Here is a 19,770-nt window from a genome sequence, read left to right on the forward strand (position 1 = left end):
TCAGTTAACTAAATAATTTAAAAACAAACTAATAAATCCAACACTATTTCTCCTGTAAATGCCATTCAGCTTGCTTTTTCCCCCTCCCTCTGTCCCCAAAGAGCAAAAACCTACTGTATAATGCCTTCTGAAGGCTGTCTGCCTGCTATCCTTACTGCCCACCTACCGTAGGGAGCAGCTCCTCCCACCTGCACATAAAAGCCAAGTGCATGCTACCAGCAGCTGATCAGAGCACTTTCTCAGTCCTCCACTGTTTTGAACCAGTGATCTTCTCTCCTTGGATCTTGTACACTCAAGGTAAGATTACTGCTACTTCAGGTTTCTGTTCTAACCAGCTATTGCAAGGAAGCCTTAATGTGAACTCTAGCACTGCCTTGCTGGGTGGTGCTGGCAGGGTGCTTTTTTTTTTTTTTTTAAATGGAGTGTCATCTGACAGTTAAGTTAGTAACAATCTGTTGTTTTAGCAATGAAATAAAAACAGATCTTGCTGGGAAGCATTGTGTGGCTGAGAAATTGTCTTCTTTCCCTTTCTGATATATTTTGAAGAGAGTAGTATATCCAGACCAATTCTAACAGTTTATTATCCCTCTTAATAGTCTTCTTCTCAGTCCAAAGTTAGCAAAAAAAGTACACTTTAAAGCTGCCTTAAGTTCAGTTTGAAAAAAAATGCTTAATGCTAACTCATAGTGCTAACTCAAGGAAGGATTTTTCTTTTAATTATTATTATTACTATTGTAATTTACAAGCCAGATGGAGCCAGTCTTGAGACTGAAGTGCATCTTCACAGATTTCACTGCCTTCAAAAAAAAAGGCATAATTGAACTTATGCTCTGGCATAATTGAACTTATGCTCTCACAGAAGCATGGTAAGAAAGCTGGAGTTCACTGTCCGGTACCAAATATGCTTAAAGTACACATTTCACAAGCAAAATTCTGTTTCTTGGAACAACAGACTTTGTATGTCTGTGAAATCTGTAGATCAGCCTGAATTATGTTTTATCAAGTTTGCCTACATAGGTATTTCTAATGCTACAGGAAGGAATAGTTAAGTATCTCATGCAGACAGCTGCTGAATAGTTGAAACATTAAAATGTAAGTGCTTTCAAAACTATGTTTGCACTCCCCTCTATTCCTCTATCCATCCTCACAGAGACAAATCTATTAGTGACTAGTACCAGTCTCTTATTTTGTGTGAGTCAAAGCACTTTTAGCACACAGTCACCTGTTTAAAGAAATTCCATCACAGAAATCCCAATCCTAGATTGCCTCTTTCCAGTGCTCAGAGATGAGGGAGAGCGCATGAACTACCAAATGCAAGCAGTGAATGCTGTCTGTAAATAGTTTGTTTATACTGTAATACATTTTGCAGTTAAAAAGGGATGTTTTCTTTTTGAAAGAAAAACAATTCTCTTCCTAAATTGACTCTGTTGCTCTTTCCCCAAATAAGTCTTTTCTAAAGAAGAGTTATGTCCACACATAGCTGTATTCACATTAGCTGCAACATTTTAAGCTATAACTCTGTATAGCATCAGCAGAACTCTGCTCAAAATGCCCTTTTCTAGGTGCTCTGAGTTGTTTTTGTTTGTTTTGTTTTTTTTTTCCCTGTATTTTACATGTTACTTGTTGTATCTAATGGAGAAAAAGCAAACATTGCCTTCAGCTATTTGCCTGGAAGATTACATAAGTATCTTTTTAAAAAAAAAAAAAAAGTAACCCTTCAAAAACAAAGCACAGTACTTTCTATAGCAGGCTTACAGTAAAACTGTAATTGTATCCAGGTAATCCATGTAAGTTGCCCATAGAAGATGTGAGAAAAAACAATAGGCTCATTCCTAAAACAGACATTCTGTCTCTGAGCTACAAAATTTGACTGTTTAGTTAACATCAGACTTTTATAGCAAACCTCCCTTCCCCCTCCAAAAAAAACCTGTTGTAAAGTACAGATATGTGATTTTAAGTGCAAAGCGTTCAGAATTTATGTCTAAAATCTGGCAGTAAAGCCTCATTATTGATACAGAATTTTACTCCATCAGATATATCAGTTTCTAACAGTGCAATTTTCAATAAGAAAACTTCAGAAAATGCATTTGCCACAAGAAAATATATATAGCAAAATATCTTTTATTAAAGCCTGCTGTGAAATGTAACATTTTGGCATTTCAAAAATGGATTGCAGGGCATATTAAGAAAACTCTGCTGAAAGGAATGTGTCTAATTTAGATCAGAATCTCCTCTGAGCAGTTTCTCTTAGGCTGAAGATAATTCAGTTGAGCATCACTCTGCAGCAGGGGATGAAGGGAAACTGCAAGCAGCATGCCTCACAGAGAACTTGGATGCCTAGAAATGCCTTTATTGACTTGTGTGCTAGCCTGAAACTCCTTTTTATAAGATCAAAATGCACTGATATTAAGGTAGAAAAAACTATCACTTTAAAATATTGCTATAACCATAATAAAAAAGGTTGAGACAATAAGAGAAAAAGGAATTCACATTTTTTGAGGAATAACCTTCATATTTTAGAATAAAAAAGTAAAGGTAATGAGACTATATTAATTTTTCAGCCATAGACCAGTAAAGTAAAGTAAGCGGCATGCTTAGCCGCTTCTCTTGGTGGTCGCATTTGTGTGTGTGTTTTTTTTTTTTAAGGTCTTCATTTAGGGTATAAATGCCCAGTGAAACTACTAGAATAATTCCCACTGATGTTAAAAGTGCCAGACTAGATACATAGAAAAGGTATAATTGTACTAGATACAGGACAAATTTATCACTGACTATTTATTCAGTGGCCTGCCATTACCACTGACTGAGAGACACTGCAGTCTTCATGAATTTATTTTCACCACCTCTTTGTGAGGCAGATATGTGTTTCCTCTGGCCATTCTGATACTAAACACATGGACTGGTTTTGCTTATGGTCACAGTGAAAATTCATTGCAGAGCAGAGAGTCAGATTTAGCTCTTCTAAGTTCCAGTCCAGCACTTTAATCCCAAACTTCATTTCATATTCAGCCTTATAAAGTCCATCCCTTTGCAGCTGATCTGTCTTTGTATGACTCCTTAGGGCTGAACAGCAGGGAGAATTTCAGCGTAAATTCTTGAGAGAATCTAATTCACTCTTAACACTTTGGAACTTCCTTTGAAACCATTTAAAAACCCCTAGCAGGACTTGAAACTAATTCTTGGAGGGGAAAACAAATAAATAAATAATCAAATGACACCCCTTTCTTACCCTCTGTGGTTAGCTGAGACTAACGCAATCTTGTCAGAATGAGCAAGCACAGATCCACTGCCATGGACCAGAAACAACAGGCAACACCTAACCATATGAGCTCAATCTTGGTAACACAAGAGTGGTCTTATGAATAGTGCATTATCAAGAAAAATGAATGTGTTGATGCTTGATGCAGAACATTAGCAGGAATGATAAGGACTAGAAAAGGAATGATTAATGGTTATATCACCACCTGCAGCAGAACATAAGACGATAATCATATGTACACAAGCACACCTCCAAAAGAGTATTTTCAGCCCAATTGTTCCATGTCTTCCTATATAACCCAGGGCAGGAAAGATTACATCTTTATCCCTGAAGCTTAAATATATCCTCATATATTCCCTTTCTCTTTTGACTTTCTGATTATCCTACCGCACTGGGTTCCTTCCTTCCACAGGGAGATAACTTTTAATTTTCACTAGTGTCATGTTTCTAAAAGAGCAATGGTTCAATGGAGTTACTGTAGTGAGGAACAATAAAGACAAAAACAGAGGTGTTTCGATCAGTCTTTGATTAAAACCAACAAATATCCATATTTAACTGAACAGAAGTTACTTTTACCTCTTCACTTACACAAAACCCTAGCTAGTGTATGTTCCCTTTCCATGGCATTTCCTTCATAAGAAAGTGAGATCTATTCTTTGTGCTAAGAGAATGCTGCTTCAGCAAAAGTTGTGGAGCTCTGTGTTTAAAAAGATAATGATGAGTCCTGGTTCTGAAGCCTTTTGTGGGTCTTGTGCAATAACTGTGCCTATTCTCTGTACACATCAGTAAACAATTGTGCTTGGTCTCCCCATACTCCTGAAATGTTGGATGTGTTTCTGTAATTGTCTTGATGTGTAATGAATTTAATGTCTCATAACGGCACTGCAGGGGATTGATACCACTATGCAGTCTAGGGACATCTTTTGATGATTAAAACTTCTTCATGCAAGTCCACATTTCATAGCAAAAGCAAGATGAATGCAAGTCTGTTGCTTCTTGAATGGCAGGTGAAATTGTTGAGGGGTGACATGTAATGGAGTGAATGAGAATCAGTGCCCTCTTTTGGTTAGAAAAAAAACATATAAAGCAGCCCTATGAGAGTGTTTATCAGTTCCCTCTGCTGGCTACAAAGCCCACAGCCAGATGAGCAGCTGTGTTTGCGGAGGCGAAGGTCTTAAGTTCTATTCCCAGTGCTGTGTGCAAGCAGTAAACTGATGACTGTGGTGTCTGTGCACGTATGTGGACATCGTTATTCACGGGGTCGCATTAGCAACTACACTGAGTTCAACATGAGGGCACTCAAAAATAATATGGAGATCCTGGGAGGTAAGAAACTTTCCACTTAAGATTTGAGAAGCATGCTAGCAGCTACGCCATTCATAATATCACACAGCAAGAGCATCCTTCTGTTATGCATCATACACTACACTCATTTGAACACCTTGCTTTTTCTACCTCTTCAAGAGGAGTATACCTATGTTCACTATACTTAGCCTAGAGGTGTCTGGCCTGTTATCACAAATACTCATAGCAATCCCAAATTACAACACTTCTGAAGGTCAGCTTCTGAGAACACCACATTTGCCAAAAAGAAATAAATGGTACCAACAAAACCACCTAAAACAAAACCAAAAATAACCTAAATAGGTCTTTTCCATTCTCTTAAGGAAAGGCCTGTTTAATCTGGTTATGCAACTGGAGAAACAGGTCATATAATTTATGCAGCTACTCTGAAACAAAGTTGAGATGAAAAAACAAAATATACTGCAAACTTAAGAGACTCCTACATCAGGTATCCCAGTTCACTTCAACTCCTAAAAATCTATCACAGCAACATAGAGGGTACACAAAACCTGTCCTATTAAAGGCAGAATGAGTCAGAACTGACAGCCTGATGTACTAGAAAACAAAGGTATATTAAAGTCAGATTTTTTAAACATCTGCAGCAGTTTTCTGATAACTAAAAAAGCAGACACTCTTTCTAGACCAACATACTACTGTACTCGTGTCTCTGAAGGGAAAGAAGTAGGCAGAAGTAAACTGTAGACTTGCACGGGGACCTTCAAGCAAAGCATTTGACCATTTAAAGTTTCAGAGAGCAAAGCAAGGTTCTAACAAAACCCAGCATTAAGAGGTGAAGCAACAAGACATATATAATACAGCACAGTCACTGAAATGGAGATGCTTACATTGCCTCCCACGTACTCAGTATAATTTTCAAGGGGACAGAACTGATGGTGGCACAGTCCCAGAGACGCTCAAACCAAATACAGTCAACTTACCGCTGAAGAAATCTAGTAGTCAAGTCTGCTAATGCCAGCAAACAACTTACTTCTGGTCTGCCCTTCCATTCTTCCCACCACGTGTAGAGCTCCAGTGAATGCAGAATATCAGAACAAGGATCTTTTATGTGGCTCGGAGACCAGAATTTTTCTTTCAGCTTGCCTTAAAAAAAAAAAAAAAAAGAAAAAGGAAAAGAAAGCGTTCAGATTTTTTCCCAGTATTTCTTTGTAAATGAATAAGGTGATCCCAGTCCAACTCTTAGATGATGGACATAAATATAAAACACACAACTGGGACCCTTGTTGGCAAACCTCAGCAAAAAGTCGCAAGGTAGTTAATTTAGGTCAAAGTTGAGAAATAAAAGCAGACTTACAAGGGAAGTTTATGTTGCCAGCATTGATATCTGTCACCTGTACTATAGATAAAAAGCAAATAAGCTAAGGGTAGTTAAGCAAATACAACCCACAAGCACTAACATTCACACAAAACGTATTTTAGAAAATGAAGGAAAAAAGACAACACTCGGTACTTATTTCCTTTCAGTCAGTGGCTTGAATTGAATTTACCATAGTAGCACATCACATTGTTCGCTGCAGAAAAATGCAAAGCTTAGGCCTTTAGGAGTAAGTCTCTTGTGCTTTACTGGTTCCAAAAATGTCAGTGCTTGTCAAAGTGTTTTTGAAATAAAACCAAAACCATGTTAATAAAATGAACTTTCCAAGACAATGCTGGCCAAAACTGATTCTTAGATTTCTTTTCAGTAATAAACTGCCTCTGCGGTTGCTGAGCTGATAGGGAGGAGGATTTAAAGGGCCAAAGCCAAGTTCTGGTCAACTCAAAGAGGACAAAAAAAATAAAAGCTCTCAAACAGAGCACAAGCCCTCCAATGAATGGAAAGATTTTTGCTGAGGGTGGGCAGAGCTTAGTAAAATCCAGCTGTGCTTTCAAAAACATCTGTAATCATTATTAGGCTCCTCTTGAACGTATGTTGAGACTGGAATACTTACTGTGGGTACAATTTGTGATGTGATGCTGTACAAGACTCAGTACTTGTGTAATTCAGAATACACAAGCTGAACATCAAATCACAAGAGCTACCCTGCCTGCTTATTAAATAGTAATTCTCTATGTGAATTAACAATGCAACAACTGGAAAAATTTTGTCCCATCCTATCCTGGCCTTCCTAATGAATAGTTCTAGAAATATGCTCCACTGAAGGATGAAAGTATTCGTGATGATCTGCGTTCCTACTGCTACATAAGTCGTATGCAAGTCTGGGCAGTGAGATCTCAGCTGTTTTGCTGTATGCACATATAGGTACACGTGCAGGAACAGCTTCTGTCTTCCACAGAAGCGTCATGCCGCAGTTGGACACCCTGTGCCTGTTACAGGAATCCCTGCTGTCCTGCAGATCCAACCAGAGCAGCTGACTTTAGGAGGCCTGTGCAGTACAGCAAGAGTTGCCTTTACAGGGGTGATTTCTTAATTCCTGTTCTCAAAAACCTCCTACAGACTATTATCTTCTGGTGATCTAAGCATAACTTATTACATCAGGGAACATGGGAAGCGTTTTAGGGTTGCTCCCTAAGCTTGCACTACCAGCTACAGCTAAGACCTTTGTACATGCTATCCCGGTAATAAAGAAGGCTGTATGTTACCATCCAAGCCCAATTCCTGATTAAAGATTCATCTCCAGCACTAAAGTTTTTCATTTTGTCCTGCTATAAAATTACTAAATGGCTTTTAAGTTTTAGTTTAAAGGAAATCCATTTTGCTCATCTGTCTTTTGTAATGTCACCATCACTGCCTTTTGGTTGCTCTCAAGCAACAAGTTGCAAATATTCAGTATCTAAAATCCAAACTACTGATTAGTTTTGGCACAAAATTCTTACAGCATCTCTCTCTGTCCCACTGTGAAGGGCAAGATTACTCTTAGATTCAAACTGCAAGCACAAAAAACTGCCTTTCATTGAGCTCAGTATTCACTTGCAATGAATATTTTTTATTATTCTATTTTCAACATCACATCTGTCACTCGTATGCTGAATGCTCTCAAGAACTCAATACAAAAGGTCTGTGAAACACAAGCAAAACAAATTCAATTTGTGACTGCTCAGGGACATTTGCTACACATGCTACACTTGCTTTCAACTTTCTAACCGTTCATGTCATAAAAACAAGTATTTCAAAAAATAAACGAACAGAAGTCTATTATATTTTCAATGTTCATCATGCATACTGAGGGCTGGAATTTTAGCATGATAGCCAGTCACAACATCCAGCCTCATCCTTCAAAAGAACGGCCATATCACTGAGACTCGGAGCTGCTCTTTCAGGTCCCACTGAAGCCAACTGAAGTAACTTGGTGCTCTCCACAGGACACAGTTCCTCAGGCCTCAGCCCAGGGAGCCACAACCTTCCCTTCTCTCCTTGCTTCTCCTGCTCTGCTGCCAAAGGTGACAGGGAGGAGTATTTTGGCCTGCTAACTCATTAAACAAATTTGAGGCCTCTAGAAGATGTGAAAGGTTATACCTGAGGCCCCAAAGCTGTCACGATGGTGGAGTTTTCTGTCAGCTGACTCAACTTAGTGACACTGTGGTGCAGCATTGCTGTATTCCACTTTTTAAAAAATCTAAACAACTGAAAACAACAAAAAAAATGCTGTTGTTTAAAACGCTGTAACAGGAGTGGCCGTCAAGCACCAAGCTGAACCTCCGAGCGGCTGCTCCACACTCCCACAGCAGCGGGGCACCGCCATGGCTCCGCGCCGCTATGCAGCCATTAACCACCAGTAATGGACACCACACAGGCCCGGGGCAGCCCTCCCACGCCAGGCCATGATGTCGTCGGTGAGGCAGCAAAAGCTCACCCTCTGCGTGCTACGTGAAGGGCCAGGCCACTGGCCCCGCTTTGGGACCCCTTGTCGGTCGGTCCAGGCCCCACACATTGGTTTTGCGCCTCCTGCCCCATATTGTGGCGCTGCGGCCTGAGCTGCCTTCGCATCAGCGCCACGTCTGCCCACAGGCAATCAGGAAAGTGAGTTGGAGCCTGTGCCTCCCATTCCCAAAGGAGAGGCAAGGGCTGAGGAGCACAGAAACTCCCTGCAGCCCAGTCAGCTGAGGAGCATTTATGGAAACAATGCGTTTGAGGTTTCTTGGGTTTCGCAGATACAGCCTGGGGGCTTCACTTCTGCGTGCCAGCCCTCGGTGCCCCTTGGAGAAGGATCTGGGCAGCATTAGCGTGCACAGATGCTGACAGTGCTGGAAGGCCAAAAATAGGGGGGAAAGGGAGGGGTGAAGCTCCTCTGTCAGCTGGAAAGAAAATGTCGTATCCTGTGAGGAGGGGCTGCTCGGAAGGAGGAGGAAGGCTGCTCCAGCACACACAGCAGGAGGCACAGGACCTTTCAGATTTCTCCATCTGGAGGCAAAATTGAGGCCACTGTGAACTTAACAGCAAAGACAATTAAAATGTCCATTTCAAATTCAAGGCTCTTTGGTGTTAAAACCAGAAAAAAACACCTGCCAAAAACATTCCTGCATATGGGTATCTATTTAAAAGATTGGCTGCTTTCTTTATAAGTTCAAATTTAAAGACTCCCAAATTCCTAAGAAACCACCAATCACTCTGGTGGGATGTGAGAAAAGAATATCATGTGAGGAAAGAGCATGATAAAACTACTGTATTCAACAGGCAGGGAGTTCACATGGCAAACAGCTGAACGGAGCAGCTTTATCATTTCTTTCCAATGTATTTTCCCCACCTCATGTTGTTTAGTGTAAAGGCTTTTCAGGGTGAGTCTTTTTGATCTTGTTGTTACATCCCCTATTATGGCAGAGCCCTGACTCACAATTAGGAGTTTAAAGCAAAATAAAGAGCAGCAGCTCCTGAACCTCACAGATTGAAAATTTTGCATACCGAAAAGCTGACTCCTGGACTCATGCTCCAGTCTGTTTAACACACTCCTGCTTACATAGATGACTGGTATGCCTGGAAAGATATTATACTACAAACACTTATATCTCCCTCTCCTGCTGTAGAAGCATCCAAGAACATCACATACAGTAGATTAATGAATTTATCCTTACAAGCACCCTGGCAACGTCACTCTCATTTTAGAGGAAATTGAGGCACAGAGAAATTTGCTGGTGTAGCATTTCAAGGGATTGCTGCTGGCCAGATTATCAAGTGTCTTCCCATCATGATGGGGGCTAGTGGGAGAGCTTGGTTCCCACCAGGGCACCTAAATGAGAACCAGATTTTCAGGAGTGCTCAGCACCCAGTAGCTCTCACATTGGCACTTGCAGCCAAATTTTCTGAAAAGTTCCTTTGATCATCTGGCCACGGCCTCAGTGGAAGCAGAGCGCTTTTGAAAAATCTGATCCTGTTTGTGGGTGCTGAGCACTTTTCAAAATTCTTTCTTAAGTGACCAGGCCAAGGATGCAGACTAAAATCTGAACAGACCCCACTTTGCCTAATCCCTGGGCCAGTGATTTAACCACAGGCATATCCTTCCATCCTCAGCAAAGAAAGAATAGACGCTAGTTGGGGCAGGAACCAAAATGCCAAACAGCTGCCAGTACCCATGCCCGCCAAGAAAAATGCCCAGATACCTGTGGGCAAACCAGACAGCCACATTTTGGTACCTTCCTGAGAAGGGATTATTTCTAGTAGCAGTGCCAGAGTCTGGCAACCTGGATTATGCTCTTTCCAGATGAACCTATTTTGTTCTGGAAATAAAACTCTTGTGAACATGCCCTCACACAGGCACACCCTCCCCACTCTTCAGTAAAAACAGCAGCTATCCAAACACTGTACTGTCTCCATTATCCTTAGAGAGCCAGGCACGCTTGGGCAAGACAACAGTATTTTGTGTAATGATTAAGAAGCAGTGGTCGCGTCAGTGAAGATTCTTGTTTTCATTGAATATTTCATTCATTTCTGAACATAAGCAACCACTTAGCTACAGTTGTGCTAGATGCAGAGGAGGAAACACATGCTATTCTTGGCTGGACTATACCTCTGTGGTAAGCAGCAGCCTCCTTACAGGAGCCTCTGTAGGCTGCATGATTTAGCTACATAAGAGATTGTCCTAAGCCTCAAGCAAGGGCCTGCCTCTAAACTCTGAGCACCCAAAAGGTGAGTGCACAGAAAAAAAAAAAAAAAGAAAAAAAAAATCAGCCTGGATCCTTTGTCTTATGTTCTGTTCACCTGAGGTCCTTTTGCAAACCAACGCTCTCCAAAACCATGAACTCAAGGGTAGTTTAGAAATTCTTCTCCAGGCTGACTATATCCACCCAGCTGCCACTCAATTTGCTGCTTTCTGTCACTCAGCATCAGCTTGTTGGGCTGTCTATCACAGGATCCCCACCCCCACCCCCCCTCAGAATTGAGCTTTCCTTAAGCGGTCTCATCTCTGGCCCCAGGTTTTGAACCACCTCCCAAATCAGTATCTAACCAGACTGGTAATAGGGAGATAAGGCACACAGTCACTCACATGCTGTAAGGAAGCAAAGATATCACATGTGGACTGTTGAATGAAAACATTTACAGAGAAATAGTTTTGTAAAACAGCTCTGACTAAGCGGTTGCTCAGGGTTGAGCTCAAGCTACGTAAGCCAAAAAATGCAGCTGCATCTTTTCTAGCTACAGCTAGGAACAGCTAAGTGTACTGGAAAAACCTTTGAGTGGGAAAAAAATATGGATACTCTCCTAATAGAAGACTACATCTAGAAGAAGGTGTGAGAATTTGTTTCCTGTTATGTGGGGTCTTACACCTGTAATAAAGAAAAGAAAGTGATGGCTGTGGTCTGTAATTGCTAAATGGCAGGGCTTTCACTCAGTTCTGACATCTGTTGCAGTTCTTATTGTAATAACAACTGCAGTCAGAAGCTGGACTTCAGAACAATACCACAGGCAAATTCTACAGCCTTGAATTTACAAACAAAAAAATTAAGACAGAAAGGGATGAGCTCATGCAGCATGTTTATGCAGGCAGTTAATTGCACATGTTTTAATGTAGCTGGTGACCTAGAAAGTTCTGGGGAACATCAGTGGAAGAACTTGGATTACAGTTAATAATTCTGTGGGCTCTCAGTATTTGTCAGCAAATTTGAAACAAGAGCTTGTCACTTTTTCTATCTCACAGTTGTTGTTTTTTATTATTGTTTTTTAAGGGTTTTGTTTTTAATTCTCTTGTCCTGTCCTTGGAAGAAGCCAAGGCACTTTTGAAGATTTCTGTGGGGAAAAAAAAAAAAAAAGCTTGGGGCCTATTGAGGGCCTAGGTCAAAGAAGTCTGTCAGAAGTCTCTTAGGTGTTTCCTCCTCTGAACTGAAGAGCTGGCAACAGTTCACAAAAAGTCTTAGTCTTAGAGCAGCAAGGTGATCAGGACACAGTCCGCTTGTAAAAGGACTGTGGGACATGGCACTGGAGCTGAGGTACCTGAAAGGGCCCAGGGTAAAGGCTGGCAGGTTTGACAGGCCCAGCATGGCACGTCTTTGAAGCAAAGCAAGCAGCCATGCCCACGCTGGCAGGGAAGGGTGCTGACATTAAAGAAGGCCAAGGAAGATTGACTCTGCTACACAATTGGCCTGTACTGGCGCCAAGAACTTCTACTGTGTGGCTGTTGTATTTTCCTTCCAGTCCCAGGAAGCCTAGCACTGATTTTCTACCTGGTCTTAAGCATAGCTTGGAGCTTATGTCTTCAGTACCAGTAAAGCAGCACAAAGACTCCAAACTGGGGTACTCAACTCCCAGGTAATCAATCTCATTCTGACATTGTTACTCTGGGAAGGTTATGTTCTCCTCTAATTTTGTCTAGAAACTCATTTAAGGAAATGGAACTTACAATTAATACATGTTTCCAAAGAGCTGTAGTTTTGAATTTACATATTCCAAGAAAAAAGTTTTGCTTTGAAATTCCTGCTGATTTCTTTGGGAATTAATTGAGATCCCTTATTACTTATCACATAGAAGTGGAATATAACTTCAGTTTCAGGAGAGGTCAGTCAGCATTTCTTAAGGCATTCTTCTTTTTGTGCCCATGAAAATGGTCACCTGAAACCAGTGCCTACTGATGCAGGTCTTGAAAGAACTTGGATCCCATTCTTAACCCAGACAAACATTATAGAAAGCCATACTTCTGTGAAGTACACGGTTCAGCTTCCCTGAATGAAGTTTGCCAGCCTTTGCAGATTCACCCATGACAAAGCAAAACAACTGCCAAGCCTGACAGAATTTATAGAGCTAAATAAATTACTTTTTAGGCATTTAAATATTGTTGTGAGCGTGAAAAGATGAAATGTGCTGTATATCATCTCTCTAAAATCAGAAGTAGTTATATTATAAATAAACAGAGTTTGCTTGGTATTAGGGACATAGGAAATTCCATTCAAGAACAGACAAATGGCACATCTTGTCTGGTATCCTGCATCTGGCACAGGCCTGTAGCAGATGCTTAAAATATTTGGCTCTCTTGGTCTGACAGTCTCCCTTGTTCCACCTACCACCAATGTTATAAATCTCACAGTTTTCCTAACCTCTGATGAGAGTCTTTCCTGCTTGCTTGTATAATGCAGGAGGCAGAAGCATGCGCCAGGGGAATATGCATCTGCCCTGTGTGATAGTTATTACAGTGGCTGGTGCTCAGATTTGGCTCAGCTGTGGTTCTGCCTGTTTCAGAGCATGGGGTATTACTGCCTGCATTGCCCATCCACCCAAACCAAGAAGGATACAGGAAAGGACTCCAGTGAGAGGTGGAAGCAATCCCCTTCTTGCCCTCATCTACACCTAGCCAGCAAGTGTAGTTACCACTAGCCTGTTAATCAACTGCCCTCTTTCTGCAAAGGCATTACCACCTAATTACTTCCAGCTATTAATGACATGTATATCCTAGCACAATCTTCTTGACAACTTTTATAATTTAATAAAAGATCTGAAAAATTAAATGAGTTTGTCTATCCAGCAGAGTTTGTTTTTGTTTTGTCTTTATTCCAGTGGTTATCAAAACATGGTTCACCTACTCAGGAGCTCACCTAATGCAGGCTCCCTGTGCCTGGTGCTTCTAGCAATTGTCACTGGTATATAACTTCACCTAACAAAACTGTTCGTGGAGCTTTCCCTTACTAGAAATGTATTTCTCACAGACCATGTCCCTTTATTTTCTATAATCTTGTTCATAATCAACATTAAATGCAATGGCACAATCAGTTTGAAACCTCTAAAATGCAGTGGCACAATCAGTTAAAAACCTCTAAAACAACCAAATGAAAAATCCTGACTTTTCCATTTGAAAAGTTAAAGTTAAAAAAAAACATTTATGTTAATTACATTACACCCTCTGTGTTCTCCTGTGAAATATAACAGGGTTTTAAAAGGCTTAGACAACTTCTGACTATGGGTAACTGCCAGGTAAGGTCCTTTCACGTCGTCTTACAAAAGCAACAGGAAGAGAGCTGCAGCTTTAGAAATTATAGCTTCATATCTAAGCTATATGGTGCAAAAAGAAAAATTGAAGAAAAATTTTAAGTGTCCCTGCATTTGAGCATATCTATTATACAGTTACTGAGCACTGGTCTTCTTAGGGAGCTTAAGTCTTTGCACATTAATGAGGGAAAAACTAATCCTGATAGTGGGCCAAGGCTGTTGGATATGGTTTCAGATGTCAGCTTTCTCCAAGCTCAGGGATTTTCTGATTTTGGTTCCATCCTACCAAACATAATATTCAGTGTCAAAGGTGTAAATCTGGACCAGACCTTTGTTCTAGCAACAACAAGTCTGTGCCTATCTCAGCCCTGAACCACGAGACTGCAGATTCAGCCTGCCTGAAAGAACTGAACACATTAAAGCTACTACAGTATCAAGCAGAAGTTTGCATCCCTTAACATGCTCCAAGTCAAACATACGTTTAGGGATTACTGAGCACAATACTAGCAGGAGCTCTGCGACTTTCTGCACTTTTCTGCTGTTGTACAGCAAGAGTGACTTCCAGAATATCTCTGTCTTGCTTCACTCGGGAACAGAAGTAGAGGTTTTTCAAGGCAGACAAATGAGTCAGCCACTTGCTCCAAATAAATGGAAATGGTGTTCCAAGTTTCCTAGACAGCTTTAAAAACGACATAGAGCAATTCAGCTGCTTGATATATTAGTTATATGCCTATGTTTAAGACAACACAAAAGTCAGTGCTTCTTATTCCAGATAAAAGTTGCTTTACCCATAGCAGTCCAAAGCCACCTCATTTTGCCTGTCCTCTACTTACATGCATACATCTTGCTTGTGCCATTCTCAGGGGCAAAAAGCAGCACTCTATACGAAAGAAAAGCAGCTGAGGCTCCCAGCTTGCCACAGATATTCTAAATAACACTAAGCACATTGGTGTTTGTGATTGCATATGACCATTTATATAACAAAGATGTTAATAATTTGCTTTCTGAGGAGAAATTATGTAAACCTTAATATATCAGTGACAAAAAGGGAAATAATTGCAATGTTGATTGTACAGTAAAATAGAATATCTTTGGAGATAAATAATTATAAGGGGATATATAAAACTACAAAAATAATTTCTTTACTTCAAACCTTGCCTTAACAAGAAACATAACTCCTTCCTCCCTCAAGAAAGCTGAATACACTGACTCATGTCTTTGTTTAAGTGTCATGGTAAATTTGTTCTTTTATAACGTGTAGTAGTCTAGCTTTGAACTTTTGATTTTTGGAAAAGGCAGAGCGGAAAAATTTTTTCATGGGAGAGGATTGCACATTCCAGAACTGTCGACTGTTATTCGTTTATGAGGGGGAAGAAAAAAAAATCCTACTTAAGTTTTAGGCTTTGGTTGATGCAATTTGTTGTCTTCTGTTTTTTTTTTGTTTTGGTTTTTTTTGATAAACCAGAGTTTACACTCTGCAGCAAAAGATTTCACTTTTCAACCTAGTTTTTCTAGCTTTCACTTCAAGTCTTTCAGTACTTTCTTAGCTTGAAACTGACTGCTGATGAGAGAACAATTAGCATTACAAGGAATAAAAATAGTAATTCTTTATAATATGCAAAGTAGTCCAAAGAGGAAAAAAAAAATTACAGCTTACAGTGAATTAGAGCTTATATACAAGCATCATGTGGGAATGCAGACGATATTACTCATAAAAATAAAACTAAATGTGAGCCCTTCATGGTGTCTTTGTAACCTGAGCAACAGTTTTAAACACAGTTTTCCTGTGCTGCCTCCTGTTTAACTTTTGATTACTTCAAAAAAATATTAAAATAGAAAGATAAAATAAACTTTCTGTAGTTTATTTATTCAACTAAAGTAAAAAATATTTTTCTAATGTTCTGAATATTTTGAAGATTATTAACATACATGCTTTCTTTCCTTCTCTTTCCAGGAAAGGAAGAAAATGCAGATTGTCAGAACCCTTCACATTTAGTACCCGCACTATTATGATCTCTTCATTACTGGATGTTGAGTCTGGATATCAGAACTGCTACAGCAAAGTACTCTCCTATTAAGCTGAGGTAATTTTCTTTGTAACAATTTAATTGTTTTTATGCATTATAGAAGATACCCCAGACTCCCTTGTTCCCTGCCAATAAAAATATTTCTGTGAAGAAGATTTTGCTGTGAAGTATAGCATCAGTTGACTCAAAAAGACCTGAACACTGACATTTTGCTAACAGGGAGGCAGATTCAATCTCCATTCATTAATATAAATTTAGCAAGAATGCATTATGAGCACATGGATTTATGTTTGGAAAGCAATTGCAAGTGTGCACTCCTTTCCCTTCATAAATAGAGTATCAGCATGATAGACACAACATCCTGGATTCATGGCCTGTTAAAATACTTTTGTACAACCATTATAGATATGTCAGAGGCTACATTCTTTGGTGCATTGACATTAAGAGCTGAACTCACTGAGGACAGAATAATTAATGAAGAAATCTAATACTGGAACAATGCAATTAACAAGTCTTTCAAAGTTTCATTTCCTGGGGAAAATTATTGGCTTTGAAAGAATCAATTTGTCAAAAGTTCTTACAGACAAGAGGTAGAAACTACATGAAAATACCAGTCCCAAGCCATATGAGGAGAGAACTCCATGTCCAAAGCCAGCAAATGTCAGGGTGCTCTTCAGGGAGAGGGATCATCTGCTTCTCAGGCACTTGCACACTGAGATAAGGCTTTGCATAGCAGGATGGATGTCCTTATTTTAGGTTATTTTATAAATATTTTCTGCTCAACATGAAAAACTGAATTCATGAAAGCTTACCAGTCCCTGGCCAACAGTGGCATGTTTTCTCTGAAGAACAGAACTGCACACAGTGTGTGGCCAATGTGGTCAGTCAGCAATAGGAACATGCAGCTTAGGGCGCAGACCAGAAGGCATCAGTTGCCAAACTGTATCCCAAAAACAGGAGGTAGCTCTGAGCCTGGCCACTGGCTCATAAGGATGCAGAGATGCAGTTAGCTTTGGAACTAAAGTACATAGCAAACATTCTCAGAGAGTTTTCTATTCTCATACAGCTTCAGTGTTTCCCCTCCTTTCCTGGTACATCAGTATTCAAGATATTGTCAGTGTTCTATTTGTTGCCCTAGTAGAAATGCACATCTTTCATATTAACATCGCTCTTCTTTAACATAGTTTTTATTTTGTGGTTTCTTTTTTCCCTTCAATTAAAAAAAAAAAAAAAAGAAAAAAACTAGAAACGCACACCAATGCAGCTGAATTGTGATGAACTGAATCAGAGAAAACACTCAGTGTAAAGAATTAACTGCTTTAGATGTGATCCATAAATACATAAATAAACAGGGTACTGTATTATCACCAAAGCAAACAAGAGGAAAACGGAAAGACACAGATGTAGGTGCATAGAAGATCAGCTAGAGAACAGAGAGATTCTTATTAGTATACCTAACAAAGTTGCCTCAGGCTCCACATTTGCTTTCAAAGTAATGAAATTCTATTACAGGGCAGTAACCAACGTGGCACATAATTTTTTTGAGGTCATTTAAAGCCTGCCTGTTAAACAAACATTACTCCAATTTTTCTTCCAAGGATTCATAATATTTCCTGTATACTTTCAGCAATTTTTTGTCCTATCTGTCTCCTAAACTGTCATTTTGAACCACTGACAAGTTGTTTGCCTAAAACCAGAACTGTTTTCACTACCTTTGTTATTAATATTCCTTAAGCTACTTTTCAGCTTCAATTCAGCTGCAATAGTTTTTCTTTTAGTACAGGTCCACTGTACTTTACCTTGGATCTCAACTGAGCTAGAATACACAATGTCATGTGAACAGTAAAAAACAATATAGCTTAACTTTCCCAAAGTAGGTTGAATCGGGAGGTTTAAGAGTAATCAAAACCATATTTTTAGTAGCAAGCAGAGCCAATAGCCACTGAAGCTTTATAAATACATTCATACCCACATTGAGCTTCATTATGAAAAAGCTCTCACCCAGGCATACTAAAATCTTTGCTGTAGAATATTGAATAATTGGGGAACAAATAAATGGAAGAATATACCAATCTTCATATCAATAGCAACTTGTAAAAGGATCCCCGTAAAACTATATGAATCCTCTGACTTCTATCAACTTTTTTATGACCTTCTTAGCACACGTTAGAAAACTTGAAGGGCTTTCTACTGAGCAGGGTTTTTTTGTTTTGTTTTGTTGTTGGTGGTGGGTTTTTTTTGTTTTGTTTTTACGGAAGTGCTTATTGTTTATAGTCTTTGGGTGAAACATGATTTCATACACAAACATATACAAAAGCATGCAAGTGCCTATGTGTTTTTAGTAAAGTCTGACGATAAACATTTTGGACCAACTTAGTCATCAGTAATGCCAATAGAAAGGTCTGTCAGTTTGACTTCGTCAGCAAGTTATTCCACACTTGTGAATACATCCGTTTAAATGCAATATGACATTTCTTATAATATTTATGTGCGTTTGTCTTTACAGGATTTGTATTTAGAACCAATCTAAATTTAAACTGCTATCACTGACATACATATCATATTACACATAATATAATCATATACTTCTTTGTATGTGTTTCCATTCTTCAAATTACTTTTCCCCTCCCCTTTTTTCTATTGGGTTTCTTTTCACTGCTGACTACAAAAACCTATTTATCAATATAAGTGGAAGTTATCTGAATGGCAGCCAATGTAGAACAGAGTCAATAGCAATGATTCATGGCATTCTCTTTTTTCCCTTTACTTTTTTTTGAAAGTATTCAAAGCCCATACAGACAAGAAATTAGTTCCCATCCTGTGCGATGGAAATATTGCTCACCCTTCTTCACCCGTCTGCATTGGAGGGACATGAAATCCAAGTGATTTAGCCAAAGCTAAATGCTTTCCTCATCTCAGGAAGGTGACACTGTGCAGTTCAGCTGAGTTGTGGCTACCTGAAAAACAGAAGAAGAATTTGGTCACATATGCCTGAAATTAGGTATTTTTAAGTTGTTCTAACCACAACATAGGCTTTGCTAAGCTGAATGATTTCACCATGCTGAATTATTTCCCATGTTTCTTTGTTACTCCAGTAAAGTCAAAAAATTCAGGAACTGCAGAGTCATATGATCCACAGAAGAGAGAATAATGTGGTTTCTAAGAAAAATATTTATTACCAAGCAAGCTATTTTGATTTATTAAATGACAGCTTCCCATCAGTGTTTGTTGATATGGTGCTCAAAACACTATATAAAGCCAGGATATTATTTGTTTAGAGACATCCACTTGTGTTCTTCTTAATACAAATATCAGAACATGACAACACCAGGTTCGCAGAAGCTCATCCAGGAATAAACTCCTGAAAATTTATTTTCCTAGAGCATCCACTAAGCCAGTACAGGCACTGTGTCTCATTGCCAGTCTTCTAACATTAGATTTATAGGATGTTATAATTAACAACAGGTGGGCAGACATGACTGCATGCATAGCAAGCAAGCTGAAAAGACTAGCAGCTCAGGAGCCACTTCTGAATCAAACTTTTCTCAGGATAAAATCAAGTAGTAATCTTGGTAGGTTTTATGGTTGCCTTATTTATTTCTTAATTTAATCCCGCCACACACTCCCTTTTCCTTTTTTTTTTTTTTTTAGTCAGAAATTAGGGACCATCTCTGTATACCCTACATTGCCTTTATGGTTACTTAACTTTTCCACTTTTGTGTTTACCCACCTATTAAGTGCGATGAACTATACTTCTGTATCACAGAATACTTCTTGGA

At 39.4% G+C, this 19,770-nt stretch overlaps 2 protein-coding genes across 9 annotated transcripts in view; one reads left to right on the forward strand and one right to left on the reverse strand.

The window, feature by feature from the left end:
• Window positions 1-19,770, reverse strand: part of LOC308182036 (uncharacterized protein) — a 178,193-nt gene that overhangs the window by 95,487 nt on the left and 62,936 nt on the right. For 3 of the 7 annotated variants that reach the window (XM_080566031.1, XM_080566030.1, XM_080566029.1), the window contains exon 3: window positions 5,592-5,704. In XM_080566031.1, coding sequence (XP_080422157.1) covers window positions 5,592-5,704 — 113 coding nt within the window. Of the gene's footprint in view, window positions 1-308; window positions 5,705-16,058; window positions 18,949-19,770 lie in introns of those variants that run through there. The other 4 variants (XR_013941643.1, XR_013941644.1, XR_013941642.1 and 1 more) reach the window with 3 other exon arrangements.
• Window positions 195-19,770, forward strand: part of COL8A1 (collagen type VIII alpha 1 chain) — a 90,142-nt gene continuing 70,566 nt past the window's right edge. For both annotated transcript variants that reach the window (XM_080565462.1, XM_080565463.1), the window contains exons 1-2: window positions 195-297; window positions 15,919-16,048. The gene's annotated coding sequence lies outside the window, so the exon portion shown is untranslated. The remainder of the gene's footprint in view (window positions 298-15,918; window positions 16,049-19,770) is intronic.

This window comes from Anser brachyrhynchus (genome assembly GCF_964034855.1).
Source record: "Anser brachyrhynchus genome assembly, chromosome: 1".
NCBI lineage: Eukaryota > Metazoa > Chordata > Aves > Anseriformes > Anatidae > Anser > Anser brachyrhynchus.